Source organism: Mustela putorius, unplaced genomic scaffold, assembly GCF_011764305.1.
Source record: "Mustela putorius furo isolate JIRA1106 unplaced genomic scaffold, ASM1176430v1.1 tig00003942_pilon_pilon_pilon, whole genome shotgun sequence".
Classification (NCBI taxonomy): Eukaryota; Metazoa; Chordata; class Mammalia; order Carnivora; family Mustelidae; genus Mustela; species Mustela putorius.
The window spans coordinates 9,771,299-9,791,527 of NW_025422087.1; the positions used below are offsets into that span (position 1 = coordinate 9,771,299).

Here is a 20,229-nt window from a genome sequence, read left to right on the forward strand (position 1 = left end):
TGGGTGGCTCAGTGGATTAAAGCCTTTGCCTTCTGCTCGGGTTATGATCCTGGGGTCCTGGGATCGAGCCCCGCATTGGGCTCTCTGCACGAGGGGAGCCTGCTTCCTCCTCTCTCTCTGCCTGCCTGTGATCTCTGTCTGTCAAATAAATAAAAATAAAATCTTAAAAAATATAAAATAAAATTAAACATGGAACACATGGGAAGGAGTAGATAATGTCTTATCCATTACTGTAAACTACTCAGTGCTAACACTATACTTTGCTCATGTGAGTAGCTGCCAAATGAGTTGATTTGATTATGAATTTCTTGCCAGATACAAGAAGGATAAAATCAACCTGTTTGAAATATACACTTATAAAATATTTGCCTTATGCTTATATAGCTTAGGTATTCATAGCATCATGAGATAAATGTGGCTTTCTTGAGCTTATGATTTAAGTTAATATAATACCATGTTTATTCCTACATTTTAAACTTTCAAATGTGGGTATGTCTCTTTATTTAGAAAGTGTGCAAGGTTAGAGTATTACCAGACATTGCTTGTATTTTTAGTATCGCTAATAAAAATCATTGGAGTTTGGGTATTTGTTTTAGTAATACTTTTGTTAACACCCAGAAATACTTCCAACCAAAGTGATTGTGTAATAGTTGAAGGTTGATAAGTCTTCCAGAATTGCCTCTGCTTATGTTCGCATTGTCAATGGTAGATTATTTTTTTCCTTTTAAGGAGAATCCATTAGTTCATTGTGTTCAAAGCTAATTAGACAAAACACACCAGTAAAGGTGTGTGGATCTATGGAGTTGAAATCACAAAGGCCATACTGTTTGCAAATTGCAGTTTTGCGATCCTATCAATTTGTTGTCATGTCCTTTGAACAAAGCATTGATGGAACATTTTATATTTTCTGTATGAAATTGTAAAGATTATGAACATTCCTGTTACATAGGAGGTTTTTTAAATTTTCTTTGAAGATTTTATTTATTCATTTGACAGACAGAGATCACAAGTAGGCAGAAAGGCAGGCAGAGAGAAGGGGGGGAAGCAGACTCCCCGCTGAGCAGAAAGCCCAATATGGGGCTCGATCCCAGAACCCTGAGATCATGACCTGAGCCGAAGGCAGAGGCTTAACCCACTGAGCCACCCAGGCGCCCCAGGAGGTTTTTAGAAGTTCATTTTAAAAATCAGGCTGTGAGAAATTAACATAATAGCATGTTTTTCCTAATTTTTACTTTTAAGTTGTTATGTATTAAAAAAATTCTAATACACAAAATAAATATATGGTGAATAATTCTTTATATAGTCATCCCTTATATAGCCTATAGTCTAAAATCTAAATTTATATGGAGTACATATCAGGATTATGATTCTTTTGCTATGCATAGTCCTTTGGCCTTTTCCTTAGTTTTTCTTTGTCAGAATTTCAAATAGTTGAGTAGCCAACAGGTGATAAATGTCCCATTAATCTTTTTGACTCTCTAGCTCCTGAGCATAAGAATTGCTGATCAATTACAGCAATTGTCTCTTAAATGAGCTTTTCACATCTGCCTCTTATTTCATTAGTTAACTGTCTGCCCAAAGATCTGATAAGATGCCTTTTACAGCTTTTTCTGTCATGTGTACAATAAGGATAGGGTTGTTAGCAGAGTGGGCACAAAAGGGTATTTATCCACAACCTACGTAAATATACATGCTAGAGCCTAGAAGGCATTTGAGACTATTTACTGAAATCACCTTAAGAAGAAAAGAAGAGAAAAACTGGTTTCACTTAAGCTTTTCATTTAGCAACAACTAATGTAAGACCATGGCATTTCCTGCTATCCATGCTTTTACTGATCGCTTCTGTCCTCCTTAAAAAGAAAAAACATTATTTTTTTTAAATGAAAAATTTTAAATCTTTTTTATGTTAGTAAGCATCATGATTATATACTCTCAACCAGGAATTGTTCTCTATTTTTAGTTATGTCTTCCTCCATTGTTGGCACTTTAAAAAAAAACTACCCGTCATGATTGGCTTTCTTATTACATGTTATTCAGCAGTTATCCTTTCAACTGGGAAACGTCCCAATGAATAATTAATGTTTAAACTGTTTATAGGAAGAATATTTTCTTATCTGTAGAATGGGTATAATAATAGTATGTAACAGAATAGAAATAAGATTTAAATGACACTATGAATATAAGGCACTTAACACAGTGCCTCGCACACAGTAAGTGATCAATGAGTAGTAGCCATTATTTGTACAAATTACAACATTTCAAGATTCTATGAACATTGCTTAACGTATTGTGTGTGAAATTCATTTCTTAATATTTTAAAAACATTTAACAATTGATAACCTATGGGCAGTTATTTATTTGTAAATTATATTAATGTTGTCTTTTAGAAGAAAATTTAGGCAGATGTTCACTGATGATTGCTTCTTTTTCCAGGAGACAATCACATAGCGAATGTCATTGGATTCAAAGTAGCTCTAACAAGCGCACCAATTCCAATAACTACCTTCCATCTTGTTTAAATATAAAAAAATGCCTTGACCAATAAATAACCCAAGCATGAAGTCAGTTTTTAGTATTTTTTTCTACATCTTGAATATCTGAATGTTTTGAAATTAATGCCATAAAAAATCAGTGTTAGTGAATCTTTCTTTTATTTGTTTTATTTTAGGAGTTCTAATCTGTAGAACGTTTTGTAAATTAAAATTACATAGTAAAGCAACTTGGAGTGATGATTTCTACCACTGTAATTTCATTTTGTTCAACCTTTCTTTGTTGCAGGCCTCGTTTGTATGAAGTCCAGCACGTCTGTGGTTGAGCTGGTCATGCTGCTGTGTTCTCAGGTAGGACATCTCTTCCACTGGATTACATTAAACTATGGGAGGTGGTTTTTTTTTTTTTAATGTTATTTAGTTAGTAGAATGTGTGTGCCTATATATGTGTGTGTTCACATATTTTTAAAACTTACATTTCTTATCCTGCAGATGAACAAAATAAGATATATTTTTAGATGATAGTACCTTGTAAATATTGATTCAGTCTCCCTCTCCGTTCTTCCGCTCTCTTTAGCTATCTTATTCTTTCCGACCTTCCTATCCTTCTATTGTCCTCTATCTGCAAAAAAAAAAAAAAGTATATATATATATGGTCTGTTACAGATCTTTTGATACCCTTCTTTACATTCCACCGTTTAAAAATGGTACCATAGAATTTATTATTCTGACATTTATTATTAAGTGTTTTCTTCTATTTGAGTACAGATAATGAAAACAAAGTCTTTTTCATGCAATAGCCCGAGTATAAAATATAGCTCATTAGTGAGTGGTCTTTTATACAATACCTTGTTGCTTTCTTTTTTTGATGTAATGTGTACATTTCAGTGTACATTCTAAAAATATACTTATGCTATTTATCTTTAATAATCAGATTTTAAAATAGAATTTGTAGTTGTTGGCTTTTTTCTTAGCATTTATAAGAAACTATATATATATATATATATTTATATATATATATAAATGTTTATATATATATATATAAACATTTTTCTGATAACTGAAATTAGGGACCTAGTGGTCTTTTTCTTACTAGCTCTGCCAAGTCTCCTAATGATCCTAATTTTCATATAAGTATTAAATATTTTTTAATGTGAAAATAAGAAAGACAGGTTATGTTTGTTTACAATAAGTAGTTATTACATTTATTCCTAGCTTCCTCAGTAGCAAAATACATCTAAACTCTTTCTAGTTACTGACCTTGAGGTCTGCCCAAAGCCACAACTAACTCCCAAATAAACAATATGGCTTTAACTGATCCTTTAAAATATTAGCCAACACAAAGCAACCGAAACTTACCTATTGATTTCCAGTCTTCAGGTTTACTTTCTTCAAGAATATATTCATAGGGAAACCATTAGGTCCATTCCTTCCTTTTCAGCCAGGAAAAATAAGAAGAATATTAATAAGGAAGAAGTTAAAGAAAACAGCATTCCTGGCAGGAGTTCATCTGCAGGGCATTTGAAAATTGTTTCCTAATGCTGGAGTCCTGAGTTCAAGAGACATTCTGAGAGATCTGTTCAGACCTTTTAAGTTCTTGATGATGTACATTTATTAAAAAAAAAAAAAAAAAAGCTTTTGTGGGGGAAAAAAAAGGTAGCTTAAAATTCCTTCTTCTTTAGCTCAGGGTTTTACTGCAGTTCAGAGAAATAAAGAAGAATGTAGCATTAGGGTCTAGTGTCTTTGATGGCCTCATCATCTAATCATAGGTTTAACATTACTCATTTGCTGGCTCCAGGAATTCCTGCCATTAAGGGCCCTAGAGATGAAACTTTGCCTCAGATATTGATTGAAAGGAAGAGTGAGAAATTTAAGCACTCTATGCAGTGCACTTTCCTTCAGTGTTTCAGCAAAGCAATATTATAAACATGTTTCTTGGTTTGATTTTTAAGTTGAATTTTTTAAATAATTCAGAGTATATTTAAATATTTCAGGTGGTTAATGGATTAAATATACCTCATTTAAGTGACTACAAAATGTATGTTTGTAAAGGTTTCCAATTGTTTTGCTATTTTGTTAAACTGAAGTGTTGCTTTCCACAAAATATTTTTAAAGAAACAAATTAATAATTTCCTTTAATACAGTTCAAGTGGGAGGACTTTATTATTCTGCTATGAAATTAGCTTGTAACATGATCTTTGACAATTGTTAATTATTCCATGGATGTATAAAATCTTGGTTTTAAGGACCCACAAAAAAATATACATGCCTTTAAAATTTCTTAACATAATCTCTCATTTTTCTCTACTACTCAAATTCAAGATGATATATATTCTGTTTTCATCCATTAGCAGGACAACCATAGCAGTAGCAGACTTCTGATAAAGAAAACTAAATACAGTTAATGATGCTAAGGCGCTTGCCTGGCCTGGCCCTCTCCAAAGCCTGGTTCTCTTCTACAGGCCTTAATGTGTCTCTTGGACGATGGAGCCGATCCCTGGAGAGTTAGCAAAGTTTGTAGGGCTGTCTGTGCCAAGGCAGAAGGCAATCCTTAGCAATCTTTAAAGCTGCAGAGTTCTGAGTTGTCCTTTTGTTTTGCCTTATAGTCAGCTTTTTGTAAACATTTACAGCTCTGTGTTATGATTTGTTGTAATATTTTGATTATATTATGTTATTATAACTCCAGTGCAAATGGTATTTTCCAGTTTATTTATTTGCTTAAAATGTGCTTTTCTTTTTCCAATTTAAATAAGCTATTGAAGGATAGAATTTTGCATGGAAACACTAGGTAGCTAAGGGTTGAAAAGAAAAAAAATGCAACATTTTTCTTAATATTTGTTTTTCTTTCATTTGCTGCAACACATTAGATGCTTTTATTTTTAAGCTTTTCATTTTGGAATTTTCATGTTGAACAACTGTTATTAAGGATATCAGTTTTTCTTTCCTTCTTATCTGAGCTCCTGAATAAACTTACTATCGCCACTGGTTTGTGTGCAAAATATGGTCTAAATTTACATGAGATCATATTACAAGTGTCTGAAGGTACTTGTCAAGGATAATTCAGTTCATATGGACAGCCTTTTAAACTCCAAGGGACATGCCATCCAGTCTACCCCCCAGTGGAATTTTAGGTCTCTGTAGAGAACATATTTTTAGTTTAAGAAGCTATTAGCATTATCATTATATCGCATTTATTGCTCCAGAAATACCCAAAATACTTTTTACTATATTTTGGATACTTTTCTTTTCCATGCAGATCTTATTGACAAGAGCAAATTTTAAGAATTAACTATTAATTCTTCTTCCCTTTCAATTTGTATTAAAGTTGTGCTTAGTATCTTTTAAAAAAAAATGGTTTCTTGTCATTTGGAAGTAAAATGAACAGAAGTAAATTAAAATAAATAAAATAATCAATATATACTGGTTTAACAAAATCATTGCTTAATCTGTTAAGTGCAATTTTTCCAACATAGTGCTTCAGTATATCATGGGTCTGATACTGTGTTCTGTCAACCTTCTTTTTTTCTTTTTTATGTTTTGCAATCAGATTTGGTTGAGGTGCTTTATGTTATTCTATATGTGTACCTTATTTTTCCATTACATTATTCTGAGTGTATTATGGTCTTTGATGAATAGCAGATTTAGTTTTCAAGTAAACTTTTTTAGGTACTATAATAGTTTCTAATTATTTCCAGATTTTTTTTTTTTTAGGAAGTCTCCATCAGAGTTACTCCAGGAAAAATTGAGTGATGTTATCCCGTAGGATTTCTTTAAGTTTTCCTAAGTAAAGCTTAGCAGATGTCACTTGGATTTTTCTGTGCCTTATCTGTCAATAGAAAATGTTTTATAAATTGAGAAACTTCTATGTAAAAATAATGTCTCCCAGTATTCAGACTTTCTGACTTGAAGTACTGATTAAGCAAAATGTATGCTTAATAAATCATTTTTATTCTCATTAGAAACCCCCAAATGTATAAGTAATATAAAATAGAAGTTAGCCTTGCAAGTGTCTTCAGGATTTGTGTATGGAGTTACTAACATGAATTATTTTGTGGTTTTATTTGCCTTTATTTTTTTCTAACTATTTCGTATACTTAAGTAAAAAGGACTTTAGTGACTGCACTGATGTAATCAAGGCTCTGACCCAGGACTTCTAAACACAGCACTTACAAAAGAACCACAACTGAAGAATAGTCTTCCTTTTCCAAATGATTTGGCCTTTGAACTTTGAAATTTTTCATTTTTTCTCCAAATTGATACAGTTTATTCAGATGGTACAAAGGAAAAGGACATACTTTCCTTCTAACTATAATAAACTGGAGAGGGTGGTTAAAAAAATATATAGATGAGCTAAATATGGAGACCTAGTAAAGCATACTTGTCCATGAGTATTGAAAAAAAATTCGGGTGTGCATAATAAGATTTTAAGTGTAAGAGAACTAGAGGTAGACTAGATTTTTTTAAAAAGCATCTTTGGAAATATGAAATCCTAGTTGTCTGATGAAATTATGTCACAATTATTTTGTAAGTGACTGCCTTTAGTATTAGCATTGTGATGGTTACTGAAGATTTATTGGTAATGTTCTTCCATTTCTAAAAGGAGTCTGGTATTTTCTGTGAAACTGTTAACTGTTACGTAGCTGAATTTGAAATCAATGACAATAAAATATTATGACATGATATTTTGAGTTGAATATAATCAAATACTACATATGGTTCAGAAAACTGGTCCCGTGAAGCAATAGTAAGACTTTTGTGGGAAGCTTTATTGAGATAGAAGAAAGATGGATCTGTTGCAGCTAATGGACTTTCTACACAGCATAAGGAAGAAAGAAGATTCAGGCCAGGGAAACTGACAAAAGTCTGGTGAGAAACAGACTTATGACATGCTTAGAGCAGTGGCTAGACTCAAATAAAACGCAGGATAAATTAAGTAACCATATAATATATCTATTTGTGTTTAATTTGTGATGTAGGGAGTTAACTCATTTCCAGGCAGTATATGAAACAATGTTTCCTCAAGCGAACTTTTTTTTTTTTTTTTGCAATTTTATTTATTTGTTTGAGAGAGTGAGAGAGAGAGAGAGCGTGCACAAGCAGGAATGGGGGATAAAGGGAGAGAGAGAAGCAGGCTCCCAGCTGAGCAGGAAGCCCCACATAGGGCTTGATCCCAGGACTTTGGGATCATGACCTGAGCTGAAGGCTCAGCTGACGGAGCCCCCCCAGGCATCCCATCATCAAGGGTATTTTTTAATATAAAATATTGTAGTGTGTTAATAGCATAGAATTGAGGCAGAGAAATTGAGAAATTTCTAACTTGTGATTAGCATTGGGTAGTTCCTGGTTTGCTTTCACAAGTTCTGCCTCTCTTTTTAGAAGGGATAAAGCCACGGTTTCATTCCTGAATATCTATCTAATAAATCCCTGCCTTTTTCTCTGGACAGTGCCTGACCTGAACTTTTATCTCTGGTATAATGTCATCTCACATTAGGCACAAATGCCTCACATTAGGCATTTAAAGTTTTTGGAATTGTGATGAATATATCGGTTGTAATATGTCTTAAATATAAACAGAAGTATAACAGGAAATTGAAAATATAATGATGTATAAAGATTACTTTCGACTTGGGTTATAATAAAATTATTAGAACATTAACATTATTAGAAAATATATAGTAAAAATATAGACATTTTGAAGGAAAAAGAAAGACCACATAAGTATGAAATAATCAGAAACTTTCCGTGGTATATATCTTGGGGACAATGCCTACTGCACAATTGCAACAGGAGAGCCGACTCAACTACTGTTATTTACCCAACTATTTACAGCATCCCTCAATGAAAATTTAATCAAAGATTTAAAGAACATACAAATCAAATTACTTTTGATTATTTTCATATATTTCATTATTGGTTTCTTTTATTTCAACTCCTAGCGAAGTTAGGAGGTATAATAAATTTTGAGTTAATCACTTTTATATGATAAAATATTTATTTTCTAAGCTACCTGTAGTATATGTGATACTCAAACATGGTATCTCATCCTTGTATATTAATTAATTCATATCCAACCCAAATTGTAAGTGGAAGAAAAATGATGACTGAACAGAAGTTCTGAGTTCATCTGTATGCATGTAGTAAAATATGAGAAATAATAGTCCTTTTCTCATGTGTGAATTCTTACAATTTTAGTAAAATCAAGACAAAAAGAAATCAGTAAGCCTTGGCCACCTGTAGAATAATCCTTAAGAGCTATAATTTCTGTAGGAAAGGAGGGAGAAGGTAGCATATTCTGAGGTAAACCCATTTCCTTGGGTCACTGATAGATCACCTCCCTGATCCAAAACCCCTTCCCATACTTTGCCACAATATCCACGCCTTTACTTTCTTTCTGGTTATTTTGGTATGTTTGTTTTTCCCCATGTCTATTTTGCAGTGTTTACATTATATAAATTCTTCAGGCATATTAATATTACCACAACATTGAAAAATAACAAAAACAATGTGTGTGCATGTCACAGCCCTACCATTATACATTCTCTTGCTTTTTGGTGGTGTTTTTGGTTTTGTTTTATTTTGTTTTGTTACTTTCATCCTGTGTATATTTCAACATATTTTATTTTTAAAGGCTATTATGTGATAAGTAATTTTTGGTGTCCTCTTTTTCTTCCACTGTTTTAATAAGTATAGACTCATGGTAAGTTGCAAAAGTAGTACATAGAGGTTCATGTGCCCTTCCCACAGCATTATCTCACTATTTTGCTATTACATTCATTCATTTGCGTGTATATAGATCAAAGCAAGTTCATTCCTTATATTGATGTAACTACTACCATTATCAAAATATAAAATTGCTATTATTACCTTGTATCTTCCATTTATTTCTAAACTCTTTTCTTTCATAAAGCTTTTCTCATTTGTGTTATGTGGTTCTAATCACTCCATCATTTCCCTTAGCATTTGAAATAAGTATATTTAGATAGTAAATATAGGTATCTGTTTACATGTTTTAACTGGATGCTTTACATGTAATACAGGCATGATTGTTTTTATCCATTTAATTGGAAATCCCTTTAGGAGAAACATCGTGTCCAGTATTTCTTCTCTTTGGGAAACATTCCATTCAGCCAGTAGAGGAAATTAGTTACATATAGTGTCATCAGTATATTTAATATTTATGGAGAGTATTTTAAATAACAGAATATCTGTTTCAAACTATGCAAAAAGAAAGACTTCCTAAGGATGATACAGAGCCTTAAAGTCTTCCAAGGTTACTTTATGGATGTTATCCATGTCAATTACACTGCAAATTTATACCATAACAAAGTTCATTGTATTTTTCCATTCACCATTATGTGACCCACACCTAGCAGATGGTCCAACACATAGTATATGTATTATTACTTATTAAGCTAATGCATGACTAAAGAGAAAACACAGTCCCCAGGATGATTTTACATACATACTTATATTGTGCTAAAACATACATAACATAAAATGTGCTTTTTAACCATTTTTAAGCATGCAATTAAATGGCATTAACTATATTCACAGTGCTATATAGCCATTATCATAATTTATGTCCAAGAATTTTCAGTACCCCAAACAATAACTCTGTACCCACTATGCAGTAATTCCCCATATCTCATTCCTCCAGATTCTGGTACCTCTAATCTACTTTTTATCTCATTGATTTGCCTATTCTTGATATTTTATATAAGTGGAATTATATTTGTCCTTTTATGTCTAGTTTATTTCACTCAGTGTAATATTTTCAAGGTTCATCCATGTTGTAACATGCATCAGAACTTCATTTTTTGATGGCTGAATGATGTTCCATTATGTATAGTACCTACATTTTGATGGACACATGGGTTGTTTCCCCTTCTTACTGTTGTGAATAATGCTGCTGTATTAGCATTGGTGTCCGAGTATCTCTTTGAGTTCCTATTTTCAGTTCTTTTAAACATATACCTAGGAGTAGAATTGCTGAGGTATGTGATAATTCTCTTTCGCTTTTTGAGATACTCCCAGTTTTCCATGATGGCTGCATATTTTATACTTCCATAAGGAATGAACAAGTTTCCAATATCTCCATATCTGCTCCAGCTCTTATTATTTTCTCTTTTTGTTGTTGTTTTAATATGTTGTTTTTGTTTAATTATCGTCATCCTGGTGAGTGGAAAATGGTATTTCATGTAGTTTTGATTTTAATTTCCCTAATGACTAATGATGTTGAGCATCTTTGCATGCATCTATTGGCAAATTTTGTATCCTCTTTGGAGAAATGTCTATTCACATCCATTTCCATTTTCTAATTGAGTTTGTTTGGGTTATTTTTTTTCATTGTTGGGTTTTACGTGTATTTTATTCTGGATATAAAATCTTTATCAAGTCGGTGATTTGCAAATATTTTCTCCTCTTCTCTAGGTTATTTTCATTCTTTTGATAGTGATTTTTGACACACAATTTTTTTTTTATTTCAGTGATGTCCAGTTTGTTTACTTTTGTTGTTATTGTTGCTTATACTTTTGGTATCATATTTTTGAACCCATGGCCAAATCTGAGTTCATACAGACTTTTCATTATATTTTCTTCTAATAGTTTTATTTCCTAGATTTGGGTTTTTGATCCATTTTGAGTTATTTCTTATATATGATCCAAGTAAGGATCTAAATTCATACTTGTGGATGTGGATATCCAATTTTCCCATCACCATTTGTTGAAGAGACCATTCTTTTCTGTTGAATCGTCTTGGTACCCTTGCTGAAAATAATTTAAGTGTATATGCCCAAGATGATATTTAATTCAAGAGTATTTCCTGTACATTAAAGAAAAAACAGTTTTAGAATAGTAGAAGGTTATATAAAATTTGCCCTTACCTCATATTTTCATTACTCAGGAGTAATAACAATTAGTCACTGAATAAATATTTTTTCAAACTACATTTCTACACATAAATGCAAAGTTATTTCTTTTGTTATTAGTATAAGTGGAAATTGTTCTTGTAACAGCAATTGTTTTCCCAATTGGTACTCTACAGCAGTATCGTTTGAAAAAATGAAATGTGAGTCATGTACAATTTAGAATTTTCTAATCACCACATTTAGAAAGGTAAAAAAGACACAGATGAGATTAATTTTCATATATTTTATTTAACCTAAGTATCATTTCAACATGTCATGAATATAAAAATAGTTAAGATTTTATATCCTTGTTTTTTATAATAAGTCTTTCAAATCAGATAGATGTGTGTGTGTGAACACACACACATGCACACTTGTGGACACTTTTTTGTTGTTTTTATTTTTTATTTTATTTTTTTGAAGATTTTATTTATTTATTTATTAGAAATAGAATGAGAATAGAGAGAGAGGTAGAGGGAGAAGGAGGCTCCCCATTGAACAGGGAACCTAATGCAGGACTCCATCCCAGAACCCCAGGACCATAACCTGAGCAAAAGCAGATGCTTAACCATCTGAGCCACCCATGTGCTTTTTTTTATTGTTTTTAAATTGGTTTGATGACCTTGTTACTAGCTTGTGTTAATTATAATGACAAACACAATTTTACTCACAAGTAACAGTTCCTTGAGGGAGCCAACTTTACAAGTCATTGTTCAGAAGTCAAAACATCACACAAGTTTATCAATTATTTAAAATTAACCAGGTATATACTTTTTAATAGAACTCATATCAGTTCCTACTAGCTGCATTTCACATACTTGTAATAGCCACATGTGAGTAATAGATGCTGGTAGGTAGTAAAGGCCTAGGTGGTAGTCTCAAAACATGACTAAGTACAAAGGTCTTAGGATGCTCTCCCTTTCATATATGAATATCTGTGCTTTTTGTTGTTTAATATTAGTATAGTCCAAAAGTAGAATAAGCTTTTCCAGAATCCCAGAATATTATAGGTGTCCAAGCAAAAATCAGCTAATTGTATGTCAAAGATTCTTGCAGTGGGTTAAAAATAATGAGATCTAAGTTTCTACAACACTAACATTCTTATACTCGCTTATACACCTATTGCTACGTGATTATTCATGAATAAATATAAAATATTTAATGTAACTGTACATAATTCTGCTTTATGCCAGTGACGCATGACAGGATCTTAGCATTCAGGATTTAACACTGAAAGTTCCTTCTGTTCCTAAGTGGTACATAGATGACTGGAATAGTGTGATTTATTATTTTACCAAGGCATGAATTGAGACTGTGTGTGCTACAAATTTAGTATGTGGGAATGAATTAGCCAAGCAGCAACAAAGCATCAACAGCTCAAAGCAACATGGTTATTTTCTATTTATTCTTGAAAATAAGGCAGTTTTTATAATGATCTTTTATTGTGGGTTATAGTATAGGCCTAGGTGGTAGTCTCAAAACATGACTAAGTACAAAGGTCTTAGGATGTGCATTTTGAGAAATATCAAATGTCTTTTGTATCATTAGGTTATATATGAACAGTTTTTGAGAAGTTAAACTTGCATAGTAGCTTAATAATACCCAGCATTTTTATGCCATAGTTAAATACAGTCTGGAGCTCTTAAGCTAATGGTATAATTTCCTTTATATTTATATTTTACTATATACTTTTCTTAAGTTATTGTGTTTTGAGAATCAATCTACTGATACACTAATTCTCAGCCCTAGAAAAATATGACACTCAAAGATCATCAAAAGAGTAATATTAACAAAACAGTGCAACTTAAGATAAAATAGTTGTATATCAGTCATGACTCAAACATGTGATATGCTCTTCAGAAACGAATTTTGTTGAACAGAAGTAAATACCTTTTCCATGATAAATCTTGGAAATTAGAGAAATATAGTCCTGTTTTTCATTGATTACAGACCAGTACAGGATTTGTTTTATTTCCAAGTTTTAGAAGTTATTGTTCTAGCAAACTGAAGTCCTTTAAAACCACATTAGCATTAAATCTTAAACTGCATATTTGAATGAGATAAACCCTAATATTTTAAATGTTGCATATTTGTTTTTAGTTTTTAATTTAAATTTATAATTTTTTAATTAAAAAGGCACAAATTTTAAAGTTTTTTTTTTTTTTAATCCTGTTCTTGGGGCGCCTGGGTGGCTCAGTTGGTTAGGCGTTTGCCTTTGGCTCAGATCATGATCTCAGGGTCCTAAGAACAAGTCCCACATGGTGGAGGGTGGTCCCTGCTCAGCAGGGAGCCTGCTTCTCCCTCTCCCTCTGAAGCTCCCCTGCTTGTGCTCTCTCGCTCTCTCTCTGTCAAATAAATAAATAAAGTCTTTATTTAAAATTTAAAATTTTTTTTAAATCCTATCCTAGCTTTTACTGTTTTTCTATCTAAATAGAAAATATTAAAAATTGCCACTATTTTTATATTTAATAAAGTTATTTCTTAAATAGCTTTGATCTTTTTCTGATCATTTCTAGTAGCAGATGTTTTCTCACCAAGGAAGAAGTATCCTCAACAACTTAGCATATAATAGGCTTGTTTATTGTATGTATTCACAGTTATAGAAAAAAAGCTGTTTAAAAGTACCTTGTAAAATAACCTAGATTATTTTTCATTAGAAAAACAAGTACAAGTATATGTTTATGTGTATATGTATATGTACATATACACACACATATGAATATTTGTAATAAAAAGTGTTAAATATATTTATATAATTTAGTGATCTGTTAGGATCCAGGGAAACCTGTTTATATGATACACCAATTTTAGTAACCCACTAGATGTATTTCTATATTACCTAATGATTTTTCTGTGGTTGACCTTCATATTAATCTCTTTGCTATTGATTATTCATTTTTTTAAAATTTATTTTTTATTTATTTTTAGCATAACAGTATTCATTATTTTTTCACCACACCCAGTGCTCCGTGCAATCCGTGCCCTCTATATTACCCACCACCTGGTACCCCAACCTCCCACCCCCCCCCGCCACTTCAAACCCCTCAGATTGTTTTTTAGAGTCCATAGTCTCTCATGGTTCATCTCCCCTTCCAATTTCCCCCAACTTCCTTCTCCTCTCTAACTCCCCATATCCTCCACACTTATTTGTGGAGCATATACTGTTTCTTTCTTCTTTTTTTTTTAATTTTTTATTTTTTATAAACATATATTTTTATCCCCAGGGGTACAGGTCTGTGAATCACCACATACCCTCCCCAATGTCCATAATCCCACCCCCTTCTCCCAAACCCCCTCCCCCCAGTAACCCTCAGTTTGTTTTGTGAGATTAAGAGTCACTTATGGTTTGTCTCCCTCCCAATCTCATCTTGTTCATTTTTTATATCCAATTTTACCTATAATGCTTTTAGTAAGATGTTCACAAAAATAAACAATGAAGGGGTGTCTGGGTGGCTCAGTGGGTTAAAGCCTCTGCCTTCAGCTCAGGTCATGATCCCAGGGTTCTGGGATTGAGCCCTGTGTCAGGCTCTCTGCTCAGCAGGGAGCCTGTCTCCTCGTGTCTCTCTCTCTGCCTGCCTCTCTGCCTACTTGTCTGTCAAATAAATAAATAAAATCTTAAACAAAAAAACAAAAGCAATGAAAATGAGAACAGATGATATGTTGAATACTTGAATATTTATTTTCATATACATTGAACACATGACATAAATCTAGTTTTCTCTATATATAGTACATTTTTACTTTGATCCTTGTACTTATTAATTTCTCTTACTGCAGAGAATTAATAAGCATGCCAGTTATAATGAACATTCACTAGAAAAATTTTTGAGGCATTTACCAACCTCTTTTAATGGCCGTAAATGATAAATAGACATTAAGGGTATAGAAAGTAAAAAATCAGTTCTGGAGTTCCTGAAGACAAGATTCCAATTTAACCTCCCTTTTTAACCTTGAAATATTTTCTATATTTTCAAAGATTTTGAGATGAATTGAGTCTTGAAGGACATTAAGTTGGTTTACTTAATTGTATACAAAGCTAAAGGGAAAGAGAAATATGCATTGAGCTGACGTAGATGAGGAAAAACTGGTGGGGAAAAAAAATTATGTTCTGTGTCTGAGGTTTGTACTAGGTCATCTAACTACCATGAAGTGATTGTTGAAGAGAACATAGGGATTTCATTGTCATCCTTCTGGAACCTATTTGTCTTCAAAGTGTTTAGTTTCAAAGGATCCTTAACTTGATATCCATTTCTCTGAAAAAGTCCTTCATCTTGAAGAAATTTTATGCATCCATACAGAAGAGTTAAAAAATTATGACAAAGCTGTCTAAAGACTTGGCAGCTCTCTGCAGGCATTCAAACCCAGTTTAGTATGTTTCCCATGAAGACAAAAATTTGATGCCTATATTTAATTTACACCTTTTCTTATAGATGTTTTTTTTTTTTTTTTTTTTTTTCAGGAGTTGAATGAGTGTGTGTGTGTGTGTGTATGTGCTTTCTTAAATGTCAGAAGATTTTCTGGAATCCTATGTAGACACAATTTTAAAGTACACTTTTTTCCTGACATTGTCAAAAAATTGTCTTTGTTGAAATGACAATAAGTTATTATCCTTCTGTGTACATTCTCATGTATCCATTTCCCTTGTTTTAAGTAATTTCTCTAAGTCTACCTGTCAGAGGGAATGGTTAGAAAGCTAAGACAGTGATTAAAGTGTCTTCCCTGTCCAGCCATATCCCATTTATCAACTCTCAATGTAGTTCATACGTTAGCAACTACAACACTTAGTTCCTTTCTATATGCAAGTACTTTTCTTGTCATCCTTTCAATATTTTACCTAATTTTTCTTTTGAAACTCCTAGAATCCCAGTTTCATGGTAGTGTACATTTAAGAAACACTTTTTGGGGTGTCTGGGTGGCTGAATCACTTAAGTGTCCAACTCTTGGTTTTGGCTCAGGTCATGATCTCAGGGTCATGAGATTGAGCCCCATATCAGGCTTCTTGCTCAGCATGGAGTCTGCTTGGGATTCTCTCACTCTACCTCTGCCCCTTGCACTTGGACACACTCTGTCTCTTTCTCTCGCTCTCTCTCTGTCTCTCAATAAATAAATCTTTTTTAAAAACCCACTTTTTGAAATACAAAATCAAATGTGCACCAACATAAAAGAATATGATGATCGCCTAGCCTCATTCGTTACTCACATTTCTTTTTTTTTTCTTTTTTTTTTATTTTATAAACATATATTTTTATCCCCAGGGGTACAGGCCTGTGAATCACCAGGTTTACACATTTCACAGCACTCACCAAAGCACATACCCTCCTCAATGTCCATAATCCCACCCCCCTTCTTCCAAACCCCCTCCCCCCAGCAACCCTCAGTTTGTTTTGTGAGATTAAGAGTCACTTATGGTTTTACACAGTCAAAATAAGTTAACACTTTCAATCTTACAAAAATACCACTCATGGGAATGAAATGCCGTGTCAGAGCTGAAAAGGACCTTCATAATGATGTTAGTTTAGAGATGTGGATACTTCAATGATTATGGTGTAAATTATGTAATTATGATGCAGTAATACACTAATTTAGAAAGGAAACTTAAATAATCGATCAACTTGAAAGAAAATATATACATCACCTCATGACTAAATTATTCTCTGCCTGGGCCCTATCCTTAGAGATTATTCTGTTATGATTAGTACTTTTTAAGAATTCCCCTGTTGATTCTTTTCTTCAGGCAAATTGAGAACCATAGATTTAAGTGATACCCTTGATTTGGGAGGATTAAATTCAGTTCAATAACAAAAATACATTACGTCTATACAGTATGCCAGACACTTGCTGCTTAGTAGGTATGTATAGTTAAATAAAATAAGATCCTTCCTTTCAATAACCAATTTATGATCTAGTGGGGAGAAATATGTATGAGCAAATCACTACAAAATATAAAGAATTATATTTCAGATGGACTATTTTCTGACTAATGAAAGTATTAGGCATTGAGAAAATAATGATTTAGGATTGATCCCATTTCCAAAGTTTTAAAATAATCATTTCTTTTTAAACACTCGAAGATTTATTGCCTTGTCAGGGTGCCTAGGTGACGCATTTGATTAAGGTTCTGCCTCCAGCTCAGGTCATGATCCCAAGGTCCTGGGACAGAGCTCCACATCAGGCTCTCTGCTCAGCCGAGAGTTTGCTTCTCCCTCTCCCTCTGCTCCTCACCCTGCTACCTGCTTAGAAAAAAAGATTTATTGTCTTGCCAACATAAACGGTTGTTACAAGTTATAGTTTTCCTATAGGACACTTTTCCCTTCACAGTCCAGGTTTTTTCTTTGCACGCCTGTGTTTTTATTTACTATTCTGTACTCAGGACCATATTTTTCTGAGTTTGGAATTTTCAGATAAAGATGCCTAAATAATTTGTGCTTTTACAATTGTCACTCAGAAATCATTATGTAAGTTTTAAAAACACATTTGATCCTGACATTTTCTGAGAGGGAAAATACACTTCATCTTGTGAGGAATATTTGTTATCCCCTTTTCTCTGTCTCATTTAGTTTTTCTAAGTAGTTGGAAGAAAAAAATTCCATGTTTTCTTCATTGCCTTATGAAATGTTTGTTTAAAATTCACCAAAACCAGGAGAGACTGAATTCTCTAAATCCCAGACAACTGGTGATGCAAACATACTTCAAATCTCTAGGTCTGGTGCAATTTCTATGGCGTAGGTCGTTACTTTCCCAACTCTTCTATTGAAGCAGCCCCTTGGAATGCAGCATAGTTGGAAGGAGGGGAAGGGGACCTAACTGTACCCCATGCAGCCCACTGTAAGCATGAACATGATTTGTTCTTTGGTTTTAAAACTCGTATTTTAAATTTTACTGTATCATTCCTATATTACTCATAATTTTGAATTCAATTACTCGACTTTTTTTTCCCTCAGATGCCAGAGAGATTACTGTGAATATCCTGGGACTTCGTTTATCTCCTGCCTCGCACTTTTTTTTATCTCATACCACAGTTTGAAAATTGAAAACCTAAGTCCTCTTAAAGAAAGACAATTGGTAGCATTTTTGTGACCTTGGTTGTTAATGTGGTTAGCTGAAATTGACTTGATAAATTGAAATTATGCATATTGGTTGTTACAGTTATTTGGGAAATTTGAAAACCTTCAGAACTTGAATTATACTCATTTAACATTAGTGGAATCCACTTTGACCCTTACTTAAGACAAAGCCTGTAAAATCACTCTATTCTCATTCAGAACATGTTAATGTGCAACCCAGTAGACTTCTATCATAAGGAAGAAAATACTCAAATGTGAATAGCAAATAACTATCAACAAACCCTAGAAAACAGATTACTAGGGAATACAATATTTCTTACATTTTATTCATAGGATTCATAGGATTTTTTTTCTTTGTTTTCCATCCAATGTCACTAACCTAATAGAATTGACCTCTTGTTGCCTTAATGCTGTAGTATAGTCATTGTAGAAATTACATCATTTGTTTCTTCTGGCTGTTTAGTTACTAGAGATGAATAAACTGTGGCTTCTCCTTCAAAGATGCATTACCTAAGATCTAATCATATAGTGCATACATAAAACATAAAAAGAGTAAATTGAGGTTTAGAGACATACAGAACAACACTTTTAAGCTAGCGAATGTTGAACTCCATTTTGGAAAATCGGTATTTCAGTTTATGTTGTTTTAAAATTCTGTGTCACTTAACTATTTGATGCCTATTTCTGCCTGAGGAAAGAAAATGAGAGGTGGCAGAAAAACAAGATAGAGCCTCTTTTGTGAGCTCTGATTTAGGTAAGAATTTTGAGAAAAGAACAATTCTTACTTCAGCCTTTCTGAGGAAGAAGTTGAACTCAAATAACAAAGCCTGTCAACAGCATTATATTGTCATCAGCAAACTAAGGAATTATTTTGCCTGCTTACCCAAAAAACAACTCTGAAGTCAAAACTATGTATATGGCTATGATAAATTGTCATTCAAAATTTTTTACTCTCTGTAATCTGATAAAAATTATCTATTTCCACCTTGGCAGCCGACAGCATTCCAGACAGTGGCTGCGTTGTCTGTCTGGCTCCCAGAGTGAGGCTGATGAGGATGTAGAGGGGAACACCCGCAATGGACATGGAGCTTGAGCAAGAAATACATCTTTGTTGTTTAAGCCCCCAAGGTTCAGTAACTGTCACAACATAATCTTGTCTCTCCTGTGGGAGAGACACCCTCGTTTTGGCAGAGTACACCATCACTAGGTTCTGGAAAGAGAATGGATGAAAAGCAAATGTTTATGCATGTCTGAAACTAGTCTATCTTTGGATGTTATTGATAGTTGTGGTGGATATTGTGTTCTGAGTGTTACGTTCTCCATAACCATGCAAGCAGTGTTTCCTTTTCTTCTCTTTCCTAGCTTTACTGTTGAGAAGTTAAGTTTCATTCTTATTCTTGATTCTTTGTACAAACTTTTTTTATTGTTAGCCTTTTCCTTGACCCTCATGTTAAGGAGAATTTTATGATAATGTGGTTTGCTAGGGGTTTTAAGTCAGATATTTCATTTCTGGGAACAGTTTTAAATTTATTTGATAATTTCCTCTCTTCCATGTTCCCCATTCTCTCTTCACCATTCACTCTTTCTACAGTTCCTAATCAATGTATATGGTCTTTCTGTTGGAGATCCTCTAGTTTTCTTAATTTCTTTATTTTTATTGTTGTATTGTTGTTTCATCCCTCTATCTTTTTGTTGGCACCTTATCTTTTCTTCTATACTTTTGGGAGATGCTTGTGACTTTGTCTTTTAAGCTTGCTTGCTTCCTTGCTT

General features: G+C 33.1%; 1 protein-coding gene across 11 annotated transcripts in view; it reads left to right on the forward strand.

Annotated features, from left to right (window-relative positions):
• Window positions 1–20,229, forward strand: part of NBEA (neurobeachin) — a 678,500-nt gene that overhangs the window by 317,517 nt on the left and 340,754 nt on the right. For all 11 annotated transcript variants that reach the window (XM_013044893.2, XM_013044895.2, XM_045069766.1 and 8 more), the window contains one exon: window positions 2,779–2,840. In XM_013044893.2, coding sequence (XP_012900347.2) covers window positions 2,779–2,840 — 62 coding nt within the window. The remainder of the gene's footprint in view (window positions 1–2,778; window positions 2,841–20,229) is intronic.